The sequence below is a fragment of the Chiloscyllium punctatum genome, chromosome 3, assembly GCF_047496795.1.
Source record: "Chiloscyllium punctatum isolate Juve2018m chromosome 3, sChiPun1.3, whole genome shotgun sequence".
NCBI classification, from domain to species: Eukaryota; Metazoa; Chordata; class Chondrichthyes; order Orectolobiformes; family Hemiscylliidae; genus Chiloscyllium; species Chiloscyllium punctatum.
The window spans coordinates 101,630,155-101,653,795 of record NC_092741.1 but is presented as its reverse complement, the minus strand read 5'-3'; the positions used below and the strand labels follow the sequence as shown (position 1 = coordinate 101,653,795).

The 23,641-nt window shown below is 40.6% G+C and overlaps 1 protein-coding gene across 3 annotated transcripts in view; it reads left to right on the top strand.

Moving 5' to 3' along the window:
• ift172 (intraflagellar transport 172) overlaps positions 1-23,641 on the top strand; it is a 271,291-nt gene that overhangs the window by 145,315 nt on the left and 102,335 nt on the right. For all 3 annotated transcript variants that reach the window (XM_072557593.1, XM_072557602.1, XM_072557583.1), the window contains 5 exons: positions 511-600; positions 2,451-2,548; positions 6,904-7,039; positions 7,679-7,795; positions 17,943-18,085. In XM_072557593.1, the coding sequence (XP_072413694.1) occupies positions 511-600; positions 2,451-2,548; positions 6,904-7,039; positions 7,679-7,795; positions 17,943-18,085 (584 nt within the window). The remainder of the gene's footprint in view (positions 1-510; positions 601-2,450; positions 2,549-6,903; positions 7,040-7,678; positions 7,796-17,942; positions 18,086-23,641) is intronic.

Below are 23,641 nucleotides of genomic sequence, written 5' to 3'. Positions count from 1 at the left end.
TCCTTTGAGACCTGCTAATAGAAAGTTGGAAAATTTTGTGACTATGTTTCATTAATTAAACCAAAGAATTGAATATTTTTCTTGACACAATATATGCTGTGTACCTACCTATAAATACATCAAATTTAAACATAGTGACGTTTTACAATTTGGAAGGATATCGAATGCATGCATGTAAAACTTTTCTCAGAACACAATGACAACATATCACATTAAAGTCAAGTAAATAATGTTTATTTTATTTGTAAGTATATTCTGGTATACAGAGGAACCTTGATTATCCGGCATTTGATTATCTGAATATCGGATTATCCGGCAAGATCGCAAGGTCCCGATGTTTAGCTAAGCTATGTAATCTGGCATTCGGTTATCTGGAATTCGGTTAACCAGATGAAATGTTCCCTGCCTCTGTCCTTCGGATAATTTAGGTTCTTCTGTACTTTTAGACTTAATTATTGAAGAGTTTTATATTTTATATGGTTGAGTAACTTATCTTCTTTCCATCTTCAGACTGCCGAAAGGATGTACATCAAAGCTGATCGAATCAAGGATGCCATTGATATGTACAAGCAAGTGGGATATTGGGAGCAAGCCCACAAGGTTGAGTGTTGAATTCTGATTAAGGATGTAAATTTTTGTGAAGTATTTTTGCACAGTTAGTACACAATGCACAAATCTATTGAATTTGATTGACAATTGAAGTCTCACCTGGCCTGGTAGAAAGTTAATGTTTCATTCGTGGGGTGCAAGGGAAAACATGTGGCTGTCTGTGCCCTTTATTTCCTAGAACTGACAAACTGTGCGGCAGCATGTAGCGCAGTAAATGTGTCAAGATTGACTTCCTAAATGTGTCCAATGTAACACGTATACCTGTCCTTGAAATGCTAATTAATGAAGCATTTGATGAGTGTTGTTATGACATGGTGAGAGTATCCCTACCTCTGGGCCAAGATGCCTGGGTTCAAGCCCCACCTGCTCCAGGGTGTGTAATAATATGTATCAACAAGTTGCTAAGAAAATATCTGCAACATTTGATGGATTCAGAGATCGAGGTTTGAATGAACACATTCCATCAATTTGTTCTGGGATGTGTCACTGTCATTCGCCTATATCCCTATCTCCGAAATCTTGTTTTAAAATAGCTTACTCTCTGTCCTGGTTGTTACATTGACATATAACGTTGAGTCCTTTATTCCCCAACTCCTACAATATCTGGCTTCAGTGCTAAGCTAGCAACATTGAAATGTAAAAATTAGAAACAAAAACTTTCTGGCTGATGGTATGTTTGGAAATTTCATCTTATTGGGAGAAAGTGAGGACTGCAGATGCTGGAGATCAGAGCTTAAGAATGTGTTGCTGGAAAAGCGCAGCAGGTCAGGCAGCATCCAAGGAGCAGAAGGGCTTATGCCCGAAACGTCGATTCTCCTGCTCCTTGGATGTTGCCTGACCTGCTGCGCTTTTCCAGCAACACATTTTTAATTTCATCTTATTGTTGAGTAAGATCATGAAAAATAAGAGCAGGAGTTAGTCATTCAATCCATTGAGCCGTTTTTGCAATTCTGCATTACCTGTTTGCATACCATAACTCTTGACTGCCTTGTCAATGAAATAGAGAAGAAGTGAGGACTGCAGATGCTGGAGATCAGAGTCGATAAGCCTTTGGGGGCTTATGCCCGAAACATCGACTTTCCTGCTCCTTGGTTGCTGCCTGACCTTCTGTGCTTTTCCAGCTCTACACTTTTCAACATTTGTCAGTGAGATAGCTGTCCAACTCAGCCTTGTGTATGTTCAGTGACTGAATCTTCATTGCTTTTTGTTGAAGAGAATTCTAGAGCTTTACAACTTCCCAAGAAAAGAAAATCCTCCAAGAACTTTATCTGAAATGAAGATTTCTTATTTTTAAACTGCGGTCCCTAGTTGTAGATACTGTTCCAAGAGAAAACACCCTGGCTGGCCCTCAGAAACTTATGTGTTTCAATAAGGTCACCTCTCATTCATCAAAACTCCAATGCATATAACTTGTTTAATCTTTTCTCAAAAGACAGCCCTTTCATTCCAAGAATCAGCTGAGTGAACTTCTTTCAGTGCTCCTTCAAATTCCTTCAGCAAGGTGAAGAAACTGTACAGAGTACTCCAGATGCAAATTTCACCAATGTCCTGTACAGTTTTAGCAAGCATATTTTCAGTGGTGTATTTACTTTTAGTTTGTGAGTTTCATCACCATTATAAACATGGATATATATTTAAATACTGAACTAAATGGATCTCTGCATCCAAATATTATTATTAGCAGGTACTATTTTAGTGTTTTTAAAGAACTCACCAATTGGAGGAAGTCCGTTAAATAGCAGTATACTGTGTAGAGCAGCACTCAATGCCATGCTGATTTATAATTCATAAAGACATGTTCATAATTCTAAAGCAAAATCTTTCTTTTGGAATTGTTGTAGTTGGCTGTAAGGTGTATGAAACATGAAGATGTGGCTGTTCTGTATATTAATCAAGCACAAGAACTAGAAAAGAAAGGAAAATACAAAGATGCTGAAAGGTGACATATTATTTACAATATAATATTCAAAATTACATAGAAATGGTAATTAGTTTCAAGTTTTTTGGCAAAAATGGTCTATATTAATGCTTTTCTTCCATACAAGTGTAAGCGCAATTCTATATACCTCAGAACACATTCCACCCCACCCATAATACAATTGGCAAGAGCTGGCAGGTAGGAGTGAGCTGATAATTTTTAAACGCAGTTTGTAAAAAAAATGGGGAGGGAAGGGGAATGTCGTATGAGGGGTGTCCGATGCATATTGGGGGATCCTCCCCGCTTTAATTCTCCTCATCTGGTCTTCATAATCCAGTCAGCCTGCCCTTTTGAGGCTGCCTGATCCCTCCCCACCCTTAAAGCATGGGATTTATCTGCTTTAGGATATAAGTTGTGCAGGCCTTCTTAAATTCCAAGCTCTAACCGTGACATACTGAATTCTGCTGCTCCTGGATCTGCTAGAGGTGCAATACAGTCAGATTGACCAGCAGCTCTCGAAGACAGAACTAAAGGGCAGAAATCCCACTCCTTTGCAGTTTTTGCTTGCTGAAATAATGTGTTATAACTGCAGGAATTCCTTGTGCAACACTTTATAAAAAAGTAACTTGGGTGGTGGAAAAACTGTTCAATGGACCCTCAAAGCATCTCTGGATTCAAGAAAAATAAAGAAACCAGATTTTTTAGGGTTCTTGTGGTGCACTGGTCGTGCCCGGGTCCACCTGTGAAGAGCTGTGTTTTAACATGTCCGAACAAATGACGATAACTGAAAAGTTGAACTGAGTTCTTGTTATTGTAATTTGTTGCTTGTCTATCTTGTCTATTTGATTTATTTAAATAAAATTTTAAAGAAGTTAGGTTCCTCTGCAATGGAAGTTGGCTTTTAGGCATGGAAAGGATCCAGAAGGGAAAGGTGGCACCTTTGCTAAACCTACACAATTACAACAAAATCCTTATAAAGCTCTGAAAGTGTTTTGCGCCAAATTCAAAGAATAGATACTGATCTGTTAAACTCACAACTAAAATTGATATGAACTTTAACTAGGGTATCTGATTTTACATTTTAAAAAAAAATGTAGAATATTCGTAAAAAGGAGAGCTATTTGAGGAAAATAATTCACTAATTAAAATTAGAACTACACTGCCTTGGTGAACAGTGGCTTTTACACAAGTCTGTTACTTTTGGGCAGGTAATCTTAATTACCACCTTTGATTTGCAAAGTCTCCTTTAAATACTTTGTTTTCTAAACCGATGAAAACTCCAGTTTATTATCAATTGGTCTCCTAGGGAATCTAATAAACTGTAAGAGCACATTGTTGCATTGCATAATAATGCATAGAATGCATTCCCAGCACACCTCATGAAATGTGGCTGTCGCTGGTTGAGCCAGCATTTATCACCTATCCCTAGTTGCTGGGAAGGTGGCAGCCTGCCTTCATGAACCACTGGTGTAAGTGGACCTACTTTATCATTCGGGAAGCGTTCTAGGACCTTGCTCTGGCCTCAGTGTCATTGAGTCAATATGTTTCCTGTCAGGATGGTGAGGATCTTGGAGGTCATGGTGTTCCCAAGTATCTTCTGTCTTTGTCCTTCTTGATAGTAGGAGTTGGGGATTTGGAAAGTATTGCCGAAGCTGCCTTTGTAAATTTCTGCAGTGGTGCAGATTGCTGCTTCTCAGTTTCAGTAGTGGAGAGTTTGAATGTTTGTGGACGTGGTTGTCTTGGATCGTGCTAAGAGTCTTGAGTGTTGCTGAAGCTGTACTCATCCAGAAAAGTGGGGGTTTTCCATCATACTCCTGACATGCGCCTTATAGATTGTGGACAGTCCTTGGGGAGTTAGGAGGTGATTTACTTGCTACAGGTTTCCTAGCCTCTGATCTGTTTTTGCAGCCACATATTTATATGACTAGTCTAGTTCAGTTTCTGGTCACTGGTTACCATGAGGATGTTGATAACAGGAGATTCAGTGCTGTTATTGTCGTTGAGTGTCTCGGGCTGACAGTTAGTTTCTGTCTTGTTGGGGATGATCAACTGCCTAATATTTGGGTGGTGCAAAAGTTACTTGCCAATCATCAGCCCAAGCCTGGATTCTTTCCAGGTCTTGTTGTGTTTGAAATTGGATTGTTTGATTATCTGAAGAGTCGCAAATGTTACTGAATTTTGTGTAATCATCAGTCAACCTCCCCACTTATGACATTATGATGGAGATATGGTCATAGATTAGATTAGATTAGATTACTTACAGTGTGGAAACAGGCCCTTCGGCCCAACAAGTCCACACCACCCCGCCAAAGCGCAACCCACCCATACCCCTAACCTAACACTACGGGCAATTTAGTATGGCCAATTCACCTGACCTGCACATCTTTGGAGTGTGGGAGGAAACTGGAGCACCCGGAGGAAACCCACGCAGACACGGGGAGAATGTGCAAACTCCACACAGAGTCGCCTGAGGCGGGAATTGAACCCGGGTCTCTGGCGCTGCGAGGCAGCAGTGCTAACCACTGTTGAAGCAGTTGAAACTGGTTGAGCTTAGGACACTGCTGTTAAGACACAGAGGCGAACTCCTCTGTTAATTAAACCAAATGCTCAGAAAAGCTTGCCTTGCCCATCCTGATAATCTTTTAAAAAATGAGTGACAGAGAACTCCCAAATTCTACTTTTTAAAGAAAATAGCATCAATTTATTTTCAAACTCTAAAAGCAGATATTAAACAAAAACTATTCACTAATCTAAGCCCTCCTTTCTCTTAACTGCTTACTGTCTGATATGCTGTTCCAATAAGACATTTATTAAAATTTTGTTAACTTAATTTCAAAACCACACAGTCTCTGTCGTCTTCTGTGTCTTCACTCTTCCAGCTGTTGATCTCTCTGGGTTGTCTTCTATCTTTTTTATTACGAGTATGCTTCACATGTAAAGGTACCTATGATAAAGTGTTTTCTAATTTCTTGGAGGGCAGTTTGTTATATTGGCAGTTAACTCTCTGACCCTATGGCAGTTGCTCTCTGACAATGTTCAAAATGTCAACATTCTTATACGTCCAGCATAAAATGTCTCATTGGCTTGATTTTGGTAAAATAATAAATTCAAACTCAATTGGGGTTTTAGTATTCTGGGGCATAATTTAAACTGATTGGTTACATTTGAATTGTAGTCAAAACTCAGGTATCCATTTCACAGCCAAATGTTACATATTTTCACTTTTCAGGGATTGCCATCTAGTCAGCTACAAGGTGCTTGCTTGTAAGCTCTCAGTTCAGAGCAATATTTTCTCTCTTAAAGGTACAGTACACACTTTCAACTTCATAACACTACTCTGAGGAACTCCTACAGAGATGCTTTGGGGCTGAGATGGTTGATCTCCAACAATAACAGCAACCATCTTTCTTTGTGCTTGTTATGACTTGAACCAGTGGACATGGTTACTGCTGATTCACATTGACTGCTGTTTTGCTCAGGCTGCTTGATGCCACACTTGGTCAACTGCAACCTTGATGTCAAGGGCAGTCACTTTTACATCAACTCTAGAATTCAGCTTTTTTTGTCTATGTTTTGTCCAGGCTGTCATGAAATCAAGAGCCGAGTGGCCCTGGTGGAGCGCAAATTAAAGTCAGTGAGCAAGTTGTTGTTAAAACTAGTGCTTCCATCAATTTACTGATGATCAAGGATAGAGTGATGGGTTAATAGGGTTGGATTTGTCCTGCATTTGTGCATGGGACATACTTGGGCAAATTTCCATACAGTCAGGTTGATGCCAATATTGTAGCTGTATTGGAACAGCTTGGCTAGGGATGCAGAAAGTTCTGGAGCATACATTTTCAGTACTGTTGCAGGAATGTTGACATGGATCAAAGCTTTTGCAATATCCATTGCAACATTCTTCAGCCATTTTTTGATGTGACATGGAATGAGTTGAGTTGGCTAAAAACTGAAATCTGTAATGTTGAGGACCATTGGAGGAGACCAAGATGGTGCATGGTGTTCTTTCACTGTGTTTGAGGTGTGTGCCTTTGGTATGTATTTCTAAATGAATAGGCCAAAAACTGAAAATTAACCTATTCCACAAAGTTTCTTCTGAACTTTATATCATTAAACTGTAAATGCTCTTTTTTTTAATCTTAATTTTGTTCTACCTTTGCTCCACACAGTAGACAGAAGACCATTTTACCCAACATTTTTCCCTTCTGTGTTGATCATCATGGGATTTGATTTCTGTAACCACAGGAGAATGTTAAAGGCATTATATCCACTGCACTGAGACATGGATCAAAGATTATTGTATCTACATCTGATGTTCTGTGTTACAAACAGATTTATTTGTACATTGTTGTAATGATAGTTCATTTTTGCTGCAGGTTGTACATTACAGTAGATGAACCTGATTTAGCAATCACAATGTATAAGAAACTTAAAATGTATGATGACATGATTCGACTTGTAGCAAAATATCACAGGGACTTACTCACAGACACCCACCTACATCTTGCAAAGGTAAGGAATAATGAATGAATACAGGCTCATTATGTTTTCAACAATCTTTCAATAATCTGGTAGTGCTGGCTCTCTACATAGGTATACAGTATGGTGCTAAAGTTTATCATATAAATTTTGTGAAAACTGCAATGGAGAAGGTGCAGTCAAAGGATGAATTGTTTCAAATATAAATACAGACACACACACACACACACACACACATATAATGTCAATGATGTTAATGCAACATTCATAGATGCAATTTGGGGCATCTAAATCCTGATGCTACATTGGTTGAAAATTTAGACTCAATTTTTTTCAACTGCAATTTCCAACTAAAATGAACTGAACTCAGATGTATTCAGTCAAGTTATATTGAAGCTAATATATTTCTATCTTTTACCTGTATTAAAAAAATTATAGTTTTGCTATGCTATGTTTATAAACATGAAGATCTCCATCATCATGTGCTACATATACTTCACATATATAATGGAAAGTGTTATAAGGATCTAAACCATAGATATTTGCTCTTCTTGTAAAAACAGTCAGAGCCTTTGCAAATACATGCAATTGTAGACAAAATCTATGTACAGATCCAGAAATCAATCCTAAAATTTATCTCATTAAAGTTTTGATTTTCATGCAATTATATAGGAACTGGAAAGTGAAGGCCGTTTTCGAGAAGCTGAGTACCATTATTTGGAAGCAAAAGAGTGGAAGGCAATAGTGAATATGTATCGTGTCAATGATATGTGGGATGAAGCCTACAGGGTAACAAAATCTATTTTACTTGATACATCTGTGTATTTGGGCTTTATGTTCCTGACAACGTGGGAGCGTCAGGGTGTGTGGTTGGTGCTTATTAGTTCACAGGTACCTGGAATTAAATGTAATGTGACTGTCAGTGGGTATTGTCTTATCATTATTGTTTACAATTTACCATGAGTCGATCTAATGATGGACCCACGTGAGTTAATTTCAGTCTCAACATATCCTGCCAAGGAAGGATGTTCCAAATATTCAATTTTATGGGTCTTTGCAATTGGAAGTGCAGCAGAAAGAACTGGCAAAGTAAATTCTAGATGCTCAAATTCTTTGCCTTGTTTTAGTAATGCTTTCTTGGATATGATGCAAAGGGCTGTAAGATGCACAAGATGATTTGATTCACCATGGATAGAAAGAGGAACTAGAAAAAGAGAGAAGGCATTGTCTCTGAATTTAGTGACACAAGTATGCTATTGGCGAGGTCCTATGGTGTGGTAAGTAGCACTCCTACCCTGAGCTTGAAGCTCTAGGTTCATGTCCCACTCCAAGGTTTGATGGCCAAGGAAGGAGTATTGCCAAACAGGTTGAGTTTCAACCTGTAACTTTTTCCAACAGATGACAGTGGCAGATGCTAAAAGCAGGAGAGATTCCTGGTCAGCCATATCTTGAAAGAAATTCCAGCCTCTAGCATTGCTATCTATAACTCCAGGTTATGTGCACAGCATGTACACAGTGGTGTATGTTATCAGAACAACTGGATATCTGGTGTGTGCAAGTTTGCTGCCAACATTATTGTGTTCAAAATCCTGGTTTCAGCTTTCAGAATCATAGAATCCCTGCAGTGCAGATAGAAGCTATTCAGCCCAACAGATCTGCATCGACCCTCTGAAGAGAAGCCCATCCAGACCTACACTTTGACATTACAGGGCAACTTAGCATCTACCTAACCCACACATCTTTGGATTGTGGGAGGAAACCGGAGCTCCTGACAGAAACCCACACAGACATGTGGATAATTTGGAATGCCATACAGTCATCCAAAGCTTGAATTGCACCTGGGTCCCTACCTTGTTAGGAAAGTTGGAACTTTACTCTTAGCCAATTGTGGGGGCATGTGTTATGATTTGGCTTTGCCTTCTGGCAGAGAGTGCAAGAAGTTTGGCGCTATGCTCATTGATTCATTACTAAAAACAATTTAATTAACTAAACACAGAGCATTTCCTGAGATCTGGATTTATGTATCACCCCATGTTCTGACTTTTCAAGCCTACACCAGTACAGTCATTCCTCTGTATGCATGAGGATTCCATTTCTGAGAACACCCCACCCTGCCCCCGAAGCCTGAACAATACACATTAAAAAGGCTAAAAGTCACCAATACATAGGTTTGTCCATGGATGTTGAATTTTGTTGCTACTTACTTTTTCGTGGGTAGGCACATTCCTGAGTCCTGAATTCATGGGTACAGAGGCTTCACTGCATATCAGCTCTTATGCAAATTTACCTTGCAAGTACAAAAAGAGGGATCGTTTTATACACCAAGTTAACGTTTGCCACAATGTACATTAATTAGTAAAGAAGCCAGTTAGTCTCACTTGCAATATTCTGTAATTGTATCTAAAAGAGAGCCCACAGAAGAAGCCAGAGAAAAAGAAACTGAGGGTGGTGGTAACTTGGACAGCTACTGGTATATAATAACTATCAGATCCGTTTGGCATGTGGGAGAGTCATGGTGGAAAGTGGCAGGTAAGAAAGTTGGGCTGGGAAGCAGCAGTTAAGAGAATCAAGCAGAAGAGTGGCGGGTGAGAGAGTCAGATGGGAAGCGGCAGGCAAGAAGGTTGGGCAGGACTGTAGCGAGTGGGGAACTTGGGTAGTAAAATGTCGGGTGAAAGAGTTAGGGAAGTGGCGAGTGATAGAGTTGGGCAGGGAAATGGCAAAAGGGGAGTTGAGCAGTGAAGTGGCAATTGGGATAGTCAGGCAGGTAAATTAAAAGTTGGAGAGAAACTCACTCTACAGGGCCAGGCGAGTGTACATCTTTTAACTTTAAAAGAAAAATAATATAATTCCAATTACAAAAATGGAGTTTATTAATGTACATTATGTCAATTTTCACTATGTGGTGTTTAAATCCTTTGATCTAATGAGGAAGGTCCTAAAGAACATCACAGCTGTCAAGACTGTTTGAAATAGAAAAATCTGATTTACCGTAAATTGTTTCAATTAAATTTGCTCTTTTCAGGAAAGAACTGACAATTTTAAGCTAGGAATTACAGTACCGACCTTGCATATGATACATTAAAGGTTCGTTGAAGATTTGCTTGATTGATTCTGAGTTTAGTGGGATAAGAGATTTGTCATATCTGTAGGGAATGCATAGATTAGGTTTAAACTGACTGGAATTTGGAGGAATGGTGGGGGGGAAGGTGGGGAGGTGCTGAGGGTGTGGGGAGGTGGTTCATAGACTTTGGATAAGGGGATGGCCAATTTAGAGTGAAACAAGGAATACTTTCTTCACTTGCAGAATTGTGAATCTTTGGAATCTCTATCTGAAAAGGCTGTGGATGCTGAATTGTTAAGTGTATTCAAGAGCAATGTATTAGACTCCAAGGAATCAAGAAATAAGAGATTGGATGAGAAAGTGAAATTGTGATCAAAATCCACCAACCTGATCGTATTGAATAGCAGAGTATGATGGATTGTTTTGCCTACTCCCACAACAATTTTTATTTCTGTTTGACTGGTGCTTTTCCTGCTCTTGCTAATTACTTTTCCTTCATCTAAAATTCAAAGTATCACAACATAAGCATGTCCATGTTGACCTATTAGAACAGAGCTCCAAAGTGGAGATCAAATGTGCAGATCTAAAGCTGTTAAAGGTACCTCCAAAGTTGTCAACTTAACCTTCGATACAAATAAGAAGAACAAAGACTTTCACACAAACAGCCATGAGAGCAGTTGTGAAGTTGCAATATTTTTGGGATATTTCACTATTGTGTCTTCAGCCCTCTTAATTGGCACCAAAAGCTTTGCTTTTACTGGTGAATTCCAGGTAGCTCACAAAAATCCTTTGACCCACAGTCAATACGCAGAAGCAATGTTGATATTTCTGTAATCAAGTTCTAAAGCATATGCAAGAGAATTTCACAGGGGACTATCACGCCTACACAGTGCTCCATTCTTGCCCACTATTTTAAAGCATAAAGGCTGCCTGCCTTCCCTCCCCAGATACAGAAGACTGCTCTTGACTGAGAAAAACCATACACAGACTCTACAAAGTCAGTGAGCCCTGATATCTAAAGAGCACCCCTAACCCCCATCACTCTTTTTACCACAACACATGGGATCTGGAAAAAGTGTGATTCAACCAGAGTGTGCAAAGTAACGTCACAGCTAAAAACAATTCTGTCAACAGCTGAAACACACTCTTTCGCATTGTCCCAAACAAACCCACCAGCCCATAACCTCATGGATCTCCATAAAATGGCAGCCCCATATTGCAGCAACCTGCACAAAATGACAGACCACCCGTGACTTTAGTGAAATGGCATGCATGTCCCGACCTCTCTCACATGGCGAGCGCACCCAGTGCCCCTAACCACCCCAGACCTTCTCAAGATGGTGAGCCCACCTGGCAAGAAGCCAGTGAAGTAGGCGTTTGGTATGCTTTCCTTTATTGGTCAGAGTATTGAGTACAGGAGTTGGGAGGTCATGTTGTGGCTGTACAGGACATTGGTTAGACCATTGTTGGAATATTGCATGCAATTCTGGTCTCCTTCCTATCGGAAAGATGTTGTGAAACTTGAAAAGGTTCAGAAAAGATTTACAAGGATGTTGCCAGGGTTGGAGGGTTTGAGCTACAGGGAGAGGCTGAACAGGCTGGGGCTGTTTTCCCTGCAGTATCAGAGGTTGAGGTATACCCTGCAGTATCAGAGGTTGTAAACCTTATAGAGGTTTACAAATTATGAGGGGCATGGATAGAATTTTAAAAAAAGTCTTTTCCCTGGGATTGGGGCGTCCAGAACTAGAGGGCATAGTTTTAGGGTGAGAGGGGAAAGATATAAAAGAGACCTATGGGGCAACTTTTTCACGCAGAGGGTGGTACGTGTATGGAATCAGCTGCCAGAGGAAGTGGTGGAGGCTGGTACAATTGCAACATTTAAAAGGCATCTGGGTGGGTATATGAATAGCAAGGATTTGAAGGGATGTGGGCCGGGTGCTGGCAGGTGGGACTAGATTGGATTGGGATATCTGGTCGACATGGACGAGTTGGACTGAGGGCTCTGTTTCTGTTCTTTACATCTCTATGACTCTAAGTGATTAACATGTTAAAATTGACAACCTGCTTCTTTTGATGGGGTTAGTTGTTTGCTGTCTGTTATACCTTTTTAATGGTGGAAGTCAGTTTCCTTGGTTTAACAACCCCAGCACCCCTCTGCCCCCCCCCCCCCAGCACCCTTCAACCCCCACCACAGTTGATCTTGAAGTCACGTGCCCTTACACTTTTAATCTCAGCCCTTAGATTCATTTTGTGATTGATTGTAAGTCCTTTCATTACAAGGGCCTTTCAGAATATATTGAATCTCAAAATATCAGATAAATAGGTTTATCAAGTTAAATAATCTTTATATTTTAATATAATCTTGCATTTTTCTATATTATTGGCGCTTATCTTCAGCTACCTATCAGTTTCTTGTCTTCTTTGCTTTATTTTAACTTGCTAAGAGGAGCCTGCCATCTGTCAATTCCTTTCAGACCCTCTGGAGATTTCCTTTGGTGCATCTTTCACACAGAATTAACACATTGTGCAGCCAAGATGTATTACCACATGTTTTTTGCTTCCCTGTAGTTTCACAGCCAAGACATTGACTGAGTCCCTTACTCTGACCAGTTATTGTAAAATTGTGGGAGCATCCTGCCTTGCTGTTCATACCTGTCATAATAGTAATTAAGAATGAGCTGTTTCTTGTCTTTAATTCTCTTACCCACTTCCGTCCCCTTCATACCTTTTTCATTTCTTATTCCTTCTCTTCCCACTCTCTTCCTCTTTGCTCCCATCTGCTTTTGCAAATTCTTGTTGTTCTTTTTCTGTCCTTCCCTTTCCTTGCTGACCTTAATTTAAACCTACTCTCTCCTACTCTCACATCTAATATTCTTCACTCTAGCACTTAACTCAGCTATTTTCCTTTCATTCTCAGCCTTTAACCTTTCCCTCTTTACTTCATGGCGTCTAACTTTACGATATATTAGAGAGACTTATTACCCATGTGAACCACCACAGAATATGAACTCCCAATTAGTTAGCATGAGATGTTGCTTCAGTCATAGAGATGTACAGCACGGAAACAGACCCTTCGGTCTAACTCGTCCAGGCCAACCAGATATCCTAACCTAATCTAGTTCCATTTGCCGGCACTTGGCCCATATCCCTCTAAACCCTTCCTATTGCCGTAATAGTTTCTTTAGTTTTTTTTTTATATTCACTTATTTTTCTTTCTGTCTTTATTCTCAGAGCACCTTTTCTTATTTTCACCAAATGTTCTGTAGTGTGCATGCCACAGTATTCTTGCTCTTAAGAATGATGAGTATAAATAAAACTGTTTGCCCCTAAAATTCAGAAGGGAAGAAGTTGTATTAAAGAAAGGTATTTTTGAAAGAATAGGAGAGAAGATCTTTTGATATTACCTGGAGTACATTTCAGAAAACTGCGAATCGTATCCCATGTTTCTTTTCCACACCAATGGGGCATGATTGGCATTAACTGGGCCAGCATTTATTGCCCGTTCCTAGTTGCAATGCAAAGATGGTAATGGTGAACTACCTTCTTGAACTGCTGCAGTGCATTAAAATAGTTCATTAAAATTAGTGAGCACATGATAATTGGCTGAAGTACACAATTGTTTGATAAAGTGTAAAATCTCTGTGTACTACACCTAAATTATTTTTCTACATAAGAATGTAAAATTCATAAACTATTCAATTTTTATTAAAAATTAGACGATACTGATAGTATTGAATTTTATTCTGAAGTAGTATAGTGTAATTAATTTACAAAAATTCATTTATAGGCTGTGGACTTTGCTGGTTGCACCAGCATTTATTGTCCATCCCTTGTGTGCTTGTCAAGGCTGTAGTGAGCTATTAGCAGAGTATTATCAGGGCCCAAAGGCTTTCCATCATTCATTGTCTCCAGCTGTTTTTTGGTATCATGTGTAAATGCTGAGATTTAGCATCTGTGAAGCTGGGGACATCTAGAGGAGGCAATGTTGGATTATGCAAACAATGCTGTGGCTGAAGCTTGTTGTAAGTTCTTCAGCCTTATCTTTTGCACTCCTGTGCTGTGCTCTCTTATCATTGAGGATAGGGTTATTCATGGAGCCTCCTTCTCCAGTAGATTTTTAATTGTCCACCACCATTCACTATTGGATGAAACAGAACTGTAGAGCTCTGATCTGATCCATTAGTTGTTGAATTGCTTAGCTCTGTTTATCACTTCATGCTTGTGCTGTTTGGGATATAAGCAGACCTGTTTCGTAGCTTCACTAGAGTGATGTATATAAGTTTACCTGGTGCTTCTTCTGACATGCCCTTCTGCATTCTTACTTAAACTGGCGTTGATCCCTCGTCTTGATAGTAATGATGGAGGGCAGGATATGCCAGGCCATGAGGCTGCAGATTGTGTTTGAGCACAGTTCTGCTTTTCCCTGATGGCCCAAAAGATCTCATGGATGCCCAGACTTGAGTTCTTCAATCTGTTTGAAGTCTGTTAATAATGCCATACAGCATGATGGAGGGCGACACAGGACTTCATCTCCACAGCTGTGGTGGACACTCTTACATGGACAGATGCATCTTCAGCAACTAATTGGTGAAGATGAAGTAATTTATGTTTTTGTCTCTTGTTGGCTCCCCTACCACCTGCTGCAGAACTAATCTAGTAGTTATGTCCTGTAGGACTCGATCAGCTCAGTCAGTAGTGGTGCCGCTGAGCCATACTTAATGATAGATGTTGAAGTCTGCCACCTGAGTTCATTCTGCACCCCAAAGCCATTAGTACTTCCTTTACGTAGTCTTCAACATGGAGAAATATTGATTCGTCAGCCTGGCCCAATTTGACCAAATGCCATGAGACTTATAGGATTAGGTGAATTCATAATGAACAACAAAGAGATGGCAGACCAGTTGAACAAATACTTGGAATCTATCTCCACTGAGGAGGACACAAATAACCTTCAGGAAAAGCTAGGGGCTTCAGGGTCAAGCATGAAGGAGGAACTGAAAGCCTTATTAGTTAGGCAATAATAGTGGGGAAATTAATGGGATTAAAATCTGATAAATCACCAGGGCCTAGTGCTCTGCATCCCAGAGTTCTTAAGAATGTGGCCCTAGAAATTGTGGACGCAATTGTGCTCATTTTCCAGCATTCAATAGATTCTGCAAGAATCCCAATTGACTGGAGGATAGCTAATGTAAACCTACTTTTTAAAAAAGGACAGAGAGAGAAAACAGGAAAGTTTTGGCCGGTTAGCCTGACATCAGTGGTAAGGAAAATGCTGGAGTTAATTACTAAGAATGTAATAACTTAGCATTTGGAAAGCAGTGACAGAAACGGTCCAAGTCAGCATGGAATCAATGAAGAGAAATCTTCTGGAATTGTTTGAGCATGTAGACCAGTAGAGTGCAAGGGTCAATCAGTGAATATTATGTATCTGGACTTCTAAAAGCTTTTGACAAGGTTCCACACAAGAGATTAGTAAGCAAAATGAAAGCTCATGGTATTGGAGGTAAGGTATTGATGTGGATAGAGGAAGCATATAGGAAGCAATGATTGAATATACAAGTCCTTTCAGACTGGCAGACCAAATGCCATGAGACTTATAGGATTATAGGGTTACTGCAGTGTTCAGTGCTGGGGCCCCAACTGTTCACGATATACATTAACGGTTTGGACAAAGGAATTTGTATTCCTGATGAAGGGCTTTTGCCCAAAACGTTGATTTTACTGCTCTTCGGATGCTGCTTGAACTGCTGTGCTTTTCCAGCACCACTAATCCAGAATCTGGTTTCCAGCATCAGCAGTCATTGATTTTACCAAAGGAATTTAATGCATTATCTCCAAATTTGCAGATAGCACTAAGCTGGGTTGCAGTGTATACTGTGAGGAGAATGCAAAGGGTGACTTGGACAGGCTGGCTGAGTGGGCAGATACTCGGCAAATGCAATATGTGGATAAGTGTGAGGTTGTCCACTGAGGTGTCAAAACAGAAAGGCAGGTTATTATCTGAATGGTGACAGTTTAGGAAAAAGTGAGGTGTCATGGTGGGACAGCAGCTGAAGGCTGGCATTTAGGTGCAGCAGGCAGTAAGGAAAGGCATGCTGGCCTTCATAGCAAGATGATTTGAGTATAAGAGTCTGAATGTTCTGCTGCAGTTATGCAGAACTTTGGTGAGGTATTAGGTGAAAGTGAGAACTGCAGATGCTGGAGATCAGAGGTCAGAGTGTGTGTTGTTGAGAAAGCACAGAAGGTCCGGCAGCATCCAAGGAGCAGAAGAATCAACATTTCAGGCATAAGCCCTTCATCAGGAATGAAAGGCTTATGCCCGTATCGTCGATTCTTCTGCTTCTCGGATGTTGCCTAATCTGCTGTGCTTTTCCAGCGACACACTCTCGACTTTGGTGAGATATTGTCTTGAGTATTGTCTGGAGTTTTGGTGTCCTAGTCTGAAGAAGGATATTCTTGCTATTGAGAGAGTCCCGTGAAGGTTCACCACACTGATTCCTGGGATGGCAGGACTGACATATGAAGAAAGACTGTATTGACTGGGCTTGTACTCTTTGAAATTTAGAAGAATGAGGGGGATTCTCATAGAGACATAAAGCCTGATAGGACTGGACAGGCTAGATGTGGGGAAAATGTTCCCGATGTTGGGCAAGTCCAGAATTAGGGGTGACAATCTAAGAAGAAGAAGTAAGCCATTCAGGACTAAGATGAGTTGTGAACCTGTGGAATTCTCTACCACAGAAGGCTGTTGAGGCCAGTTTGATAGGTATATTCAAAACTGAGCTGTTCATGGCCTTTGTGGCTAAAGGAAGCAAGGAGTATGGAGATGAAGCAGGAGTGGAATACTGAAATTGCGTGATCAGCCACAATCATATCGAATAGTGAGCTTATTAACTGGAGGTGAAAATGTGTTGCTGGAAAAGCGCAGCAGGTCAGGCAGCATCCAAGGAACAGGAGAATCGACGTTTCAGGCATAAGCTACTTCTGCATGCATTTTCTGTATTCCTATGTTTCTATCTGGAGTCAATGTTGAGCACTCCCAGAGCAACTCCCTCCCAATTATGCTGCCATCTCTGCTGGGATAATGGTAGTGTTTTCTGGGTCATTGTGTGTAAAGTATGATTCCCTGACTATGACGATGACAGACCGTTGCTTAACTAATCTACAAGTCAACTCTGCTAATTCTGTGACTAGCCCCAAATTTTAACAAGAAGGACTTTGGAGTGTCGACAGGGCTGCTTTTGCTAAAATTATTTCCTGTGGCAAGATTGATATTGGGTGATCTGACTGAAGACTCTTCAAAGTTGATAAAACTGAAATATTTACAAGGAATTTCAGAGGGCAGTCAAGAGTCAACTACTTTTTAAGTGTGAAGTCACATGTAGGCTAGACCAGATAAGAACAGTATGTTTTTCTTCCCTAAAGTACATTAGCGAACAAAATGGTTTTCATAGCAATTAACAGACTTCTATTCCTAGATTTCAATACTGCATTCAACTTTCACATTTGGTATGTTAAGATTGGAAACTGTCTGGTTTATTTGACCAGTGACAATACTATTGCAAAACTGTTTCCCTGGTGAATGGTTTAAAGCTGATTGAACAAATGATGAGATTGAGGAGTCTGTGAAATAGATATGTTCTACTGGACATTTAACAAAAACAGTTTAAAGCAATCACATAGAACCAGTGGTAGATATACAAAATAAGTGAAAATGCTATTGTATTCACAAAATATTAGTAGATTTGTTTGTTGCATTAACATGGAAAACAAATGTTGCTTACCTAGTCAAGTCTTTCATTTTTGTTAAACTTGAAGTAGTTTGAAAAATTTGAAAAGCTTCAATTTCATAAAAGTCCCATATTTTTCTTGCAGGTTTCTAAAGCCCACGGAGGTGCAAATGCCCATAAACAAGTGGCCTACTTATGGGCTAAGAGTCTGGGGGGAGAGTCTGCAGTTAAGTTGCTAAATAAATTTGGTCTTCTGGAAACAGCAATTGACTATGCAGCTGATAACTGGTGAGATACATGTTAACATAAATGATATTTTAAGTCATTTCATATTAAATTATTTGAATTTTCCTCTCCTCCTTTTGTCAAGCTCGAGGTGACAAAATAATAACATGCTTAGTAGACATAGGATCAGTCTGAAATAACACCATGAAGGTCGGTATCTTGCCACCAAGGCACCCTTTATTTACATGTGTATAGTACAAGAACAGAACCTCTGACACGCCTCTTTATTTTATTCACATGTGGAGACTATCTCACACTGACCCAGCTCCCTCAGAACCAGCTCCAGAGTGAGCAGAACCTCTGATACTCCTGTTTTTTTTCCTTTTTTTGTATGTTCCCACCCTACTTTCGAACAGCGGTAGCGCTTATTTTTCTCCAGTACCCCATGTTGTGTGTGAGCAGATGTTGGACACAGTGAAGAACAACAAGTGCGTAAATCTTTATTTATATTGCACCACCAGGAACAAAGGAAATGCCAGAGTGGCCAGTGACCCTTCTCAACAAAGGGCAATACCGCTTGATCAAAAAAGTGAAGGGGAGGGCAGGGATTAAATCAAAATAGAGTTGGAGGGGGAAATAAAACCCTCCATTCCCTGCAGTGCTCACCTCACCCTGAACAGTTCAAGGGTGTTGGTGGTCACTGCGTGCTCGTTCTCCAGTGGCACCCGGCTCAAATGTAACCATGGAAGAGGGGCAGGCAATCGGCCTTGATTACCCCCTCACAGCCTGCTGCCTGGACCTGTTACACACCTGTTTATCTTTCTTTTTCTTGGGATGTCTGAGACCCTGTTCTTTTTATCAGAACGCTCTTGTTCTTTTCTTTCTTTCTTTTTCTTTTTTCTTTCATTTTTCCCTTCCCCCACACTACCGCCTAACTGCAGTCGTGCTTATATTTTCCCCAGCACCCATGTTGTGTGTGTGCAGGTGTGAGACACAGTGAAAGACACAAGGCATACAAATCTTTATTCAATTTCCACCACCGGGAAGAAAACACCAAAGTGGCCAGTGACCAGCAGTTCCCTTCTTAGAGGGCAATGCTGCGTGATCAAACAGTGAAGGGGAAGGCTGGGATTAAATCAAAATAGAGTTGGAGGGGGAAATAATACACTCCACTCTATGTGGTGCCCACTCTGAACAGCTCAAGGGTGTTGGTGGACACAGTGTACTCCTTCTCCAGGGACACCCAGGCTCTAATGTAACCATGGGAGAGGGTCAGGCAATCGACCCCCTCCATGGACAGCTGCCTGAACCTGTTACATACCTTTTATCTCTTATAGGCAGGACTTCCTGATTGGACCAGGGTAACAACCCCAATCTATGGCACCATGTCAGCCAAATGGATCTCAATCACTTCATCCCACGCCCTCTCAGCCCTAGAATATAGGGCTGTTCTTTTACCTGTAGTTTCTCCTGAGGCTTTTTCATGCCAGCTACATTTCCTCGGACTCTACATCAGATACTGGCGGTCTATACCAGACCATAGCCTGCCCTTTGTGTCCAGAGCATCTCGGCTGAAATTCATCTTCAGACAATAACTGCGTCAAGACTGCCATATCCATCTTGTCCCCAGAGGTTTCTTTGATGCTAGGTGGAGGGGGAGAGCCCACAGGTTCTGACAGCCTTGCTAGATGTTCAGAAGGGCCATTTCTGTTTTGTGGACTGGTGCAGAGCCAACAACCTGTCTTGAACGTGGACAAAACGAAACAGATGGTTGTTGAATTCAGGAGGGCCACAGAGCAATCGCTGTCTGCTGGACATCAACGGCTCCTCCGTGGAGATAGTGAAGAGCACCACATTTCTTAGCGTCCACCTGGCGGAGAAACTCACCTAATCCCTCAACACCAGCTCCATTGCCAAGGAAGTCCAGCAGCGTCTCTATTTTCTGCATAGGTTGAGAAAATCCCATCTTCCATCCCCTGTCCTTGCCACATTCTATAGAGGGTTCATTGAAAATACCCTGAGCAGCTGCATCACTGCCTCATTCAGGAATAGCACCATCTCGGATCGTAGGTCCCCACAACGGATTGTGAGGCCAGCTGAGAAGATCTTCGGGGCCTCTCTTCCCCCTATTACAGACGTTTACACCACACAGGCTAACAGCATTGTGGATGACCCCACACATCCTTCATTCAAATTCTACTCCCTCCTGCCATCTGGCAGAAGATACTGGGCTATTTGGTCTCTCATGGCCAGACTGTGCAATAGTTTCTTCCCCCAAGCCATCAGGCTCCTTATCACAGTATGATCACACACTATTCCATTTGCAATTGTTTGGATGACTTTTTGAATTGCTGCTAAAATAACGTTTTATTAATGATCATTCATTGTTACATTGTAATTTGCCAACCACTGTGCTATTATCTTGTCTTTTCAGGAGTTATTGTGCTGTCTTGCATATTTTGCACTTCTCTATGCACTTGATGCTACCTTGTGTATGACTGTATTCTTGTGTAATCTGTGTGTCCTATAAGCACCTTGATAATCACAGGTGAGGTGCTGGAAGACTGGAGGTTGGTTAATGTGGTGCCACTATTTAAGAAAAGTGGTAAGGAAAAGTCAGGGTGAGTCTGGCATCGGTGGTGGGCAAGTTGTTGGAATCTTTAAGGGACAGGATTTACATGTATTTAGAAGAGCAAGGACGACTTAGGGATAGTCAGCATGGCTTTGTGCATGGGAAATCCTGTCTCACAAACTTGATTGACTTTTTTGAAGAAGTAACAAAATGGATTGATGAAGGGAGAGTGGTGGATGTGATCTATATGAACTTCAGTAAGGTGTTCAAAAAGGTTCATCGTGGTAGGCTGGTTAGCAAGGTTAGATCTCATGGAATACAAGAAGAACGAGCCATTTGGATACAGAACTGGCTCGGAGGTAGAAGATAGAGGGTGGTGGTGGAGGGTTGCTCTTCAAGCTGTGACCAGTGGTGTGCCACAAGGATCGGCGCTGGGTCCACTATTTTTCGTGATTTATATAAATGATTTGGATGTGAACATAGGAGGTATAGTTTATTTTGCAGATGACACCAAAGTTGTGGTGTTGTGAGCAGTGAAGAAGCTTACTTCAGAGTATAACGGGATCTTGAGAATGGGCAGAGGAGTGGCAGGTGAAGTTTAATTTAGATAAATGTGAGGTGCTGCATTTTGGGAAAGCAAATCTTAGCAGGACTTATACACTTAATAGTAAGGTCCAAGGGAGTGTTGCTGAACAAAGAGATCTTGGGAGTGTATATTCTTAGTTCCTTACAAATAGAATCACAAGTAGATAGGCTATTGAAGAAGGTATTTGGTATGCTTTCCTTTATTGGTCAGAGCATTGAGTATAGCAGTTGGGAGGTCATGTTGCGGCTGTTCAGGACATTAGTTAGGCCACTTCTGGGATATTGTGTGCAATTCTTGTCTCCTTCTCAGGAAGTATGTTGTGAAACTTGAGAGTATTCAGAAAAGATTTACAAGAATGTTGCCAGCTTTGGATCTATAGGGTGAGGCTGAAGAGGCTGGAGTTGTTTTCCCTGGAATGCCGGAGTCCGAGTGGTGATCTTATAGAGGTTTATAAAATCATGAGGGGCATGGATAGGATAAACAGACAAGGTCTTTTCCCTGGGGTGGGGGAGTCTAAAACTAGAGGGCATTGGTTCAGGATGAGAGGAGAAAGATATAAAAGAGACCTAAGGGGCAACTGTTTCTCGCAGAGGATGGTGCATGTATGGAATGAGCTGCCAGAGGAAGTGGTGGAAGCTGGTAAAATTACAGTATTTAAAAGGCATCTGGATGGGTACATAAATAGGAAGGGTTTGAATAATGGCCAAGTGCTAGCAAATGGGATTAGATTAGGTCAGGATAACTGGTCAACCTGGACGAGTTGAACGGAAGGATCTGTTTCTGTGCTTTAGATCTCTATGACTCTATGACTGTTGTGAGTTAATCTCTTCAGGGTCGTACTTTTATTGCTACTGAAATAACTCCGCCAAAGGCATGCATCCTGTCACCAAGTCACCCTTTCTTTACATGTGCAAAGTACAAGATACTGACCCAACTTGCACAGAGCGTGTTCTTAGAGTGAGCAGAACCCTTGACACTTTTGTTTGTGGCTATCAGCCAAGGCTCCATGATTGGGCCAGGTTAATAGCCCCAATCAGGGATCTAATATCCACCCAGATGACATCATTGTAATCACTACTCAGCTGACTTCAGAGCAAAATCCTGAAGATTTGGAAGAAATGTTCTTGATAATGTTTTAACCCTTTTTCTTACGTAGCTCATTTGAGTAAAGTTATCCTCCTTTTAAAAGCAATATCAGGGACATTTGGATCATAGGTTCTGTTGACTCTGCAAATTTTTGTGGTCACAGTTCTGTGCAACACACTGTGAGATCCCTTCTGACTTAAGTTCTCTTGAGTGCATGTCTTTAATCTGTTATTTGGGACAAGGAGATTGAAAGCCATGCAGTGTCTTGCTGAGAAAGCATGATAGATGTCACGTGAATGTTAATGTGTAGGATGTCTAGTATTCCATTTTGAGAAAACTAATAAGAAAATTCAAAAGATAGCAAAACTTGGAATAGTGGAGCAGAGTGAATTAGAGCTCACTTATGGAAACTTAAGAGTTAGAAAATGAGTGAGGAGAGAGTGCAGTAGGAATGAGAAGGGGTTCAGAGGGGTGGAGGTTGAGGGAGGCTTTAAAACAGAGAGAATAATTTTGTACTTATCAGCAAAGGAAAACTCAGCTAACTAATAGCCAGTAAAACTTCAAATTGTTGAGGTAATGAATTGCTTGTAATAGTATTTCTAGCTTAAGGCTTCATAAGGGGCAGTGGTAGAGTGGTAATGACAGCGGACTAGTAACCTAGCAACCCAGCTAAAATTCTGGCAACATGGGCTCATACCCCATCATGGTAAGTGATGAGATTTCAATTACATAAAAATCTGGCATAAAAAGCTAGCCTAATGGCAACCAGGTAACCATTGGGAATTGTCATGAAAACAATCTGGATCACTAATGTATATTAAGGAAGGAAAACTGCCAACTACATCCAGTCTGGCCAACATGTGACTCCAGACCAATAAAAATGAGAATTAGAGATGTTCAAATAGCCAGCAACTCCCAAATCCCATGAAAGAATATCTATATAAACAGCAGCAACTACATTGGGAGCATAATATGGCTGATGTTATTGTAATGAACAACGTGTGTCAGTTGTTAAATTTAAATCTGGGATTGAGATTTATTACAGCTGGGGTTGGAGGAGTGTAACAGTCCCAGTCCTCTACTGGTTAAAGCAAAGTTTTTATTTAACCATGATGGTGATATAGCCAGTGTATCAGCCTTGGATTATATTAGATTTAATTTTATGATCAAGTCTGCCAAATTCATTAGTCAATAGACAATAACTAGTTTATGACAAATGAACTTAATTAGCAAAGAGGTAGAGATTATTAACAAACAAATATGTGCAAATATATGCACAGCAAACCTGAGGAAAATAAAATCTACAGGATTCAAAGTACTTTGACTAAGTGACAGTTAAAAGTAGGAGAAAAGAATAAGCCATGATTGTTCCAAA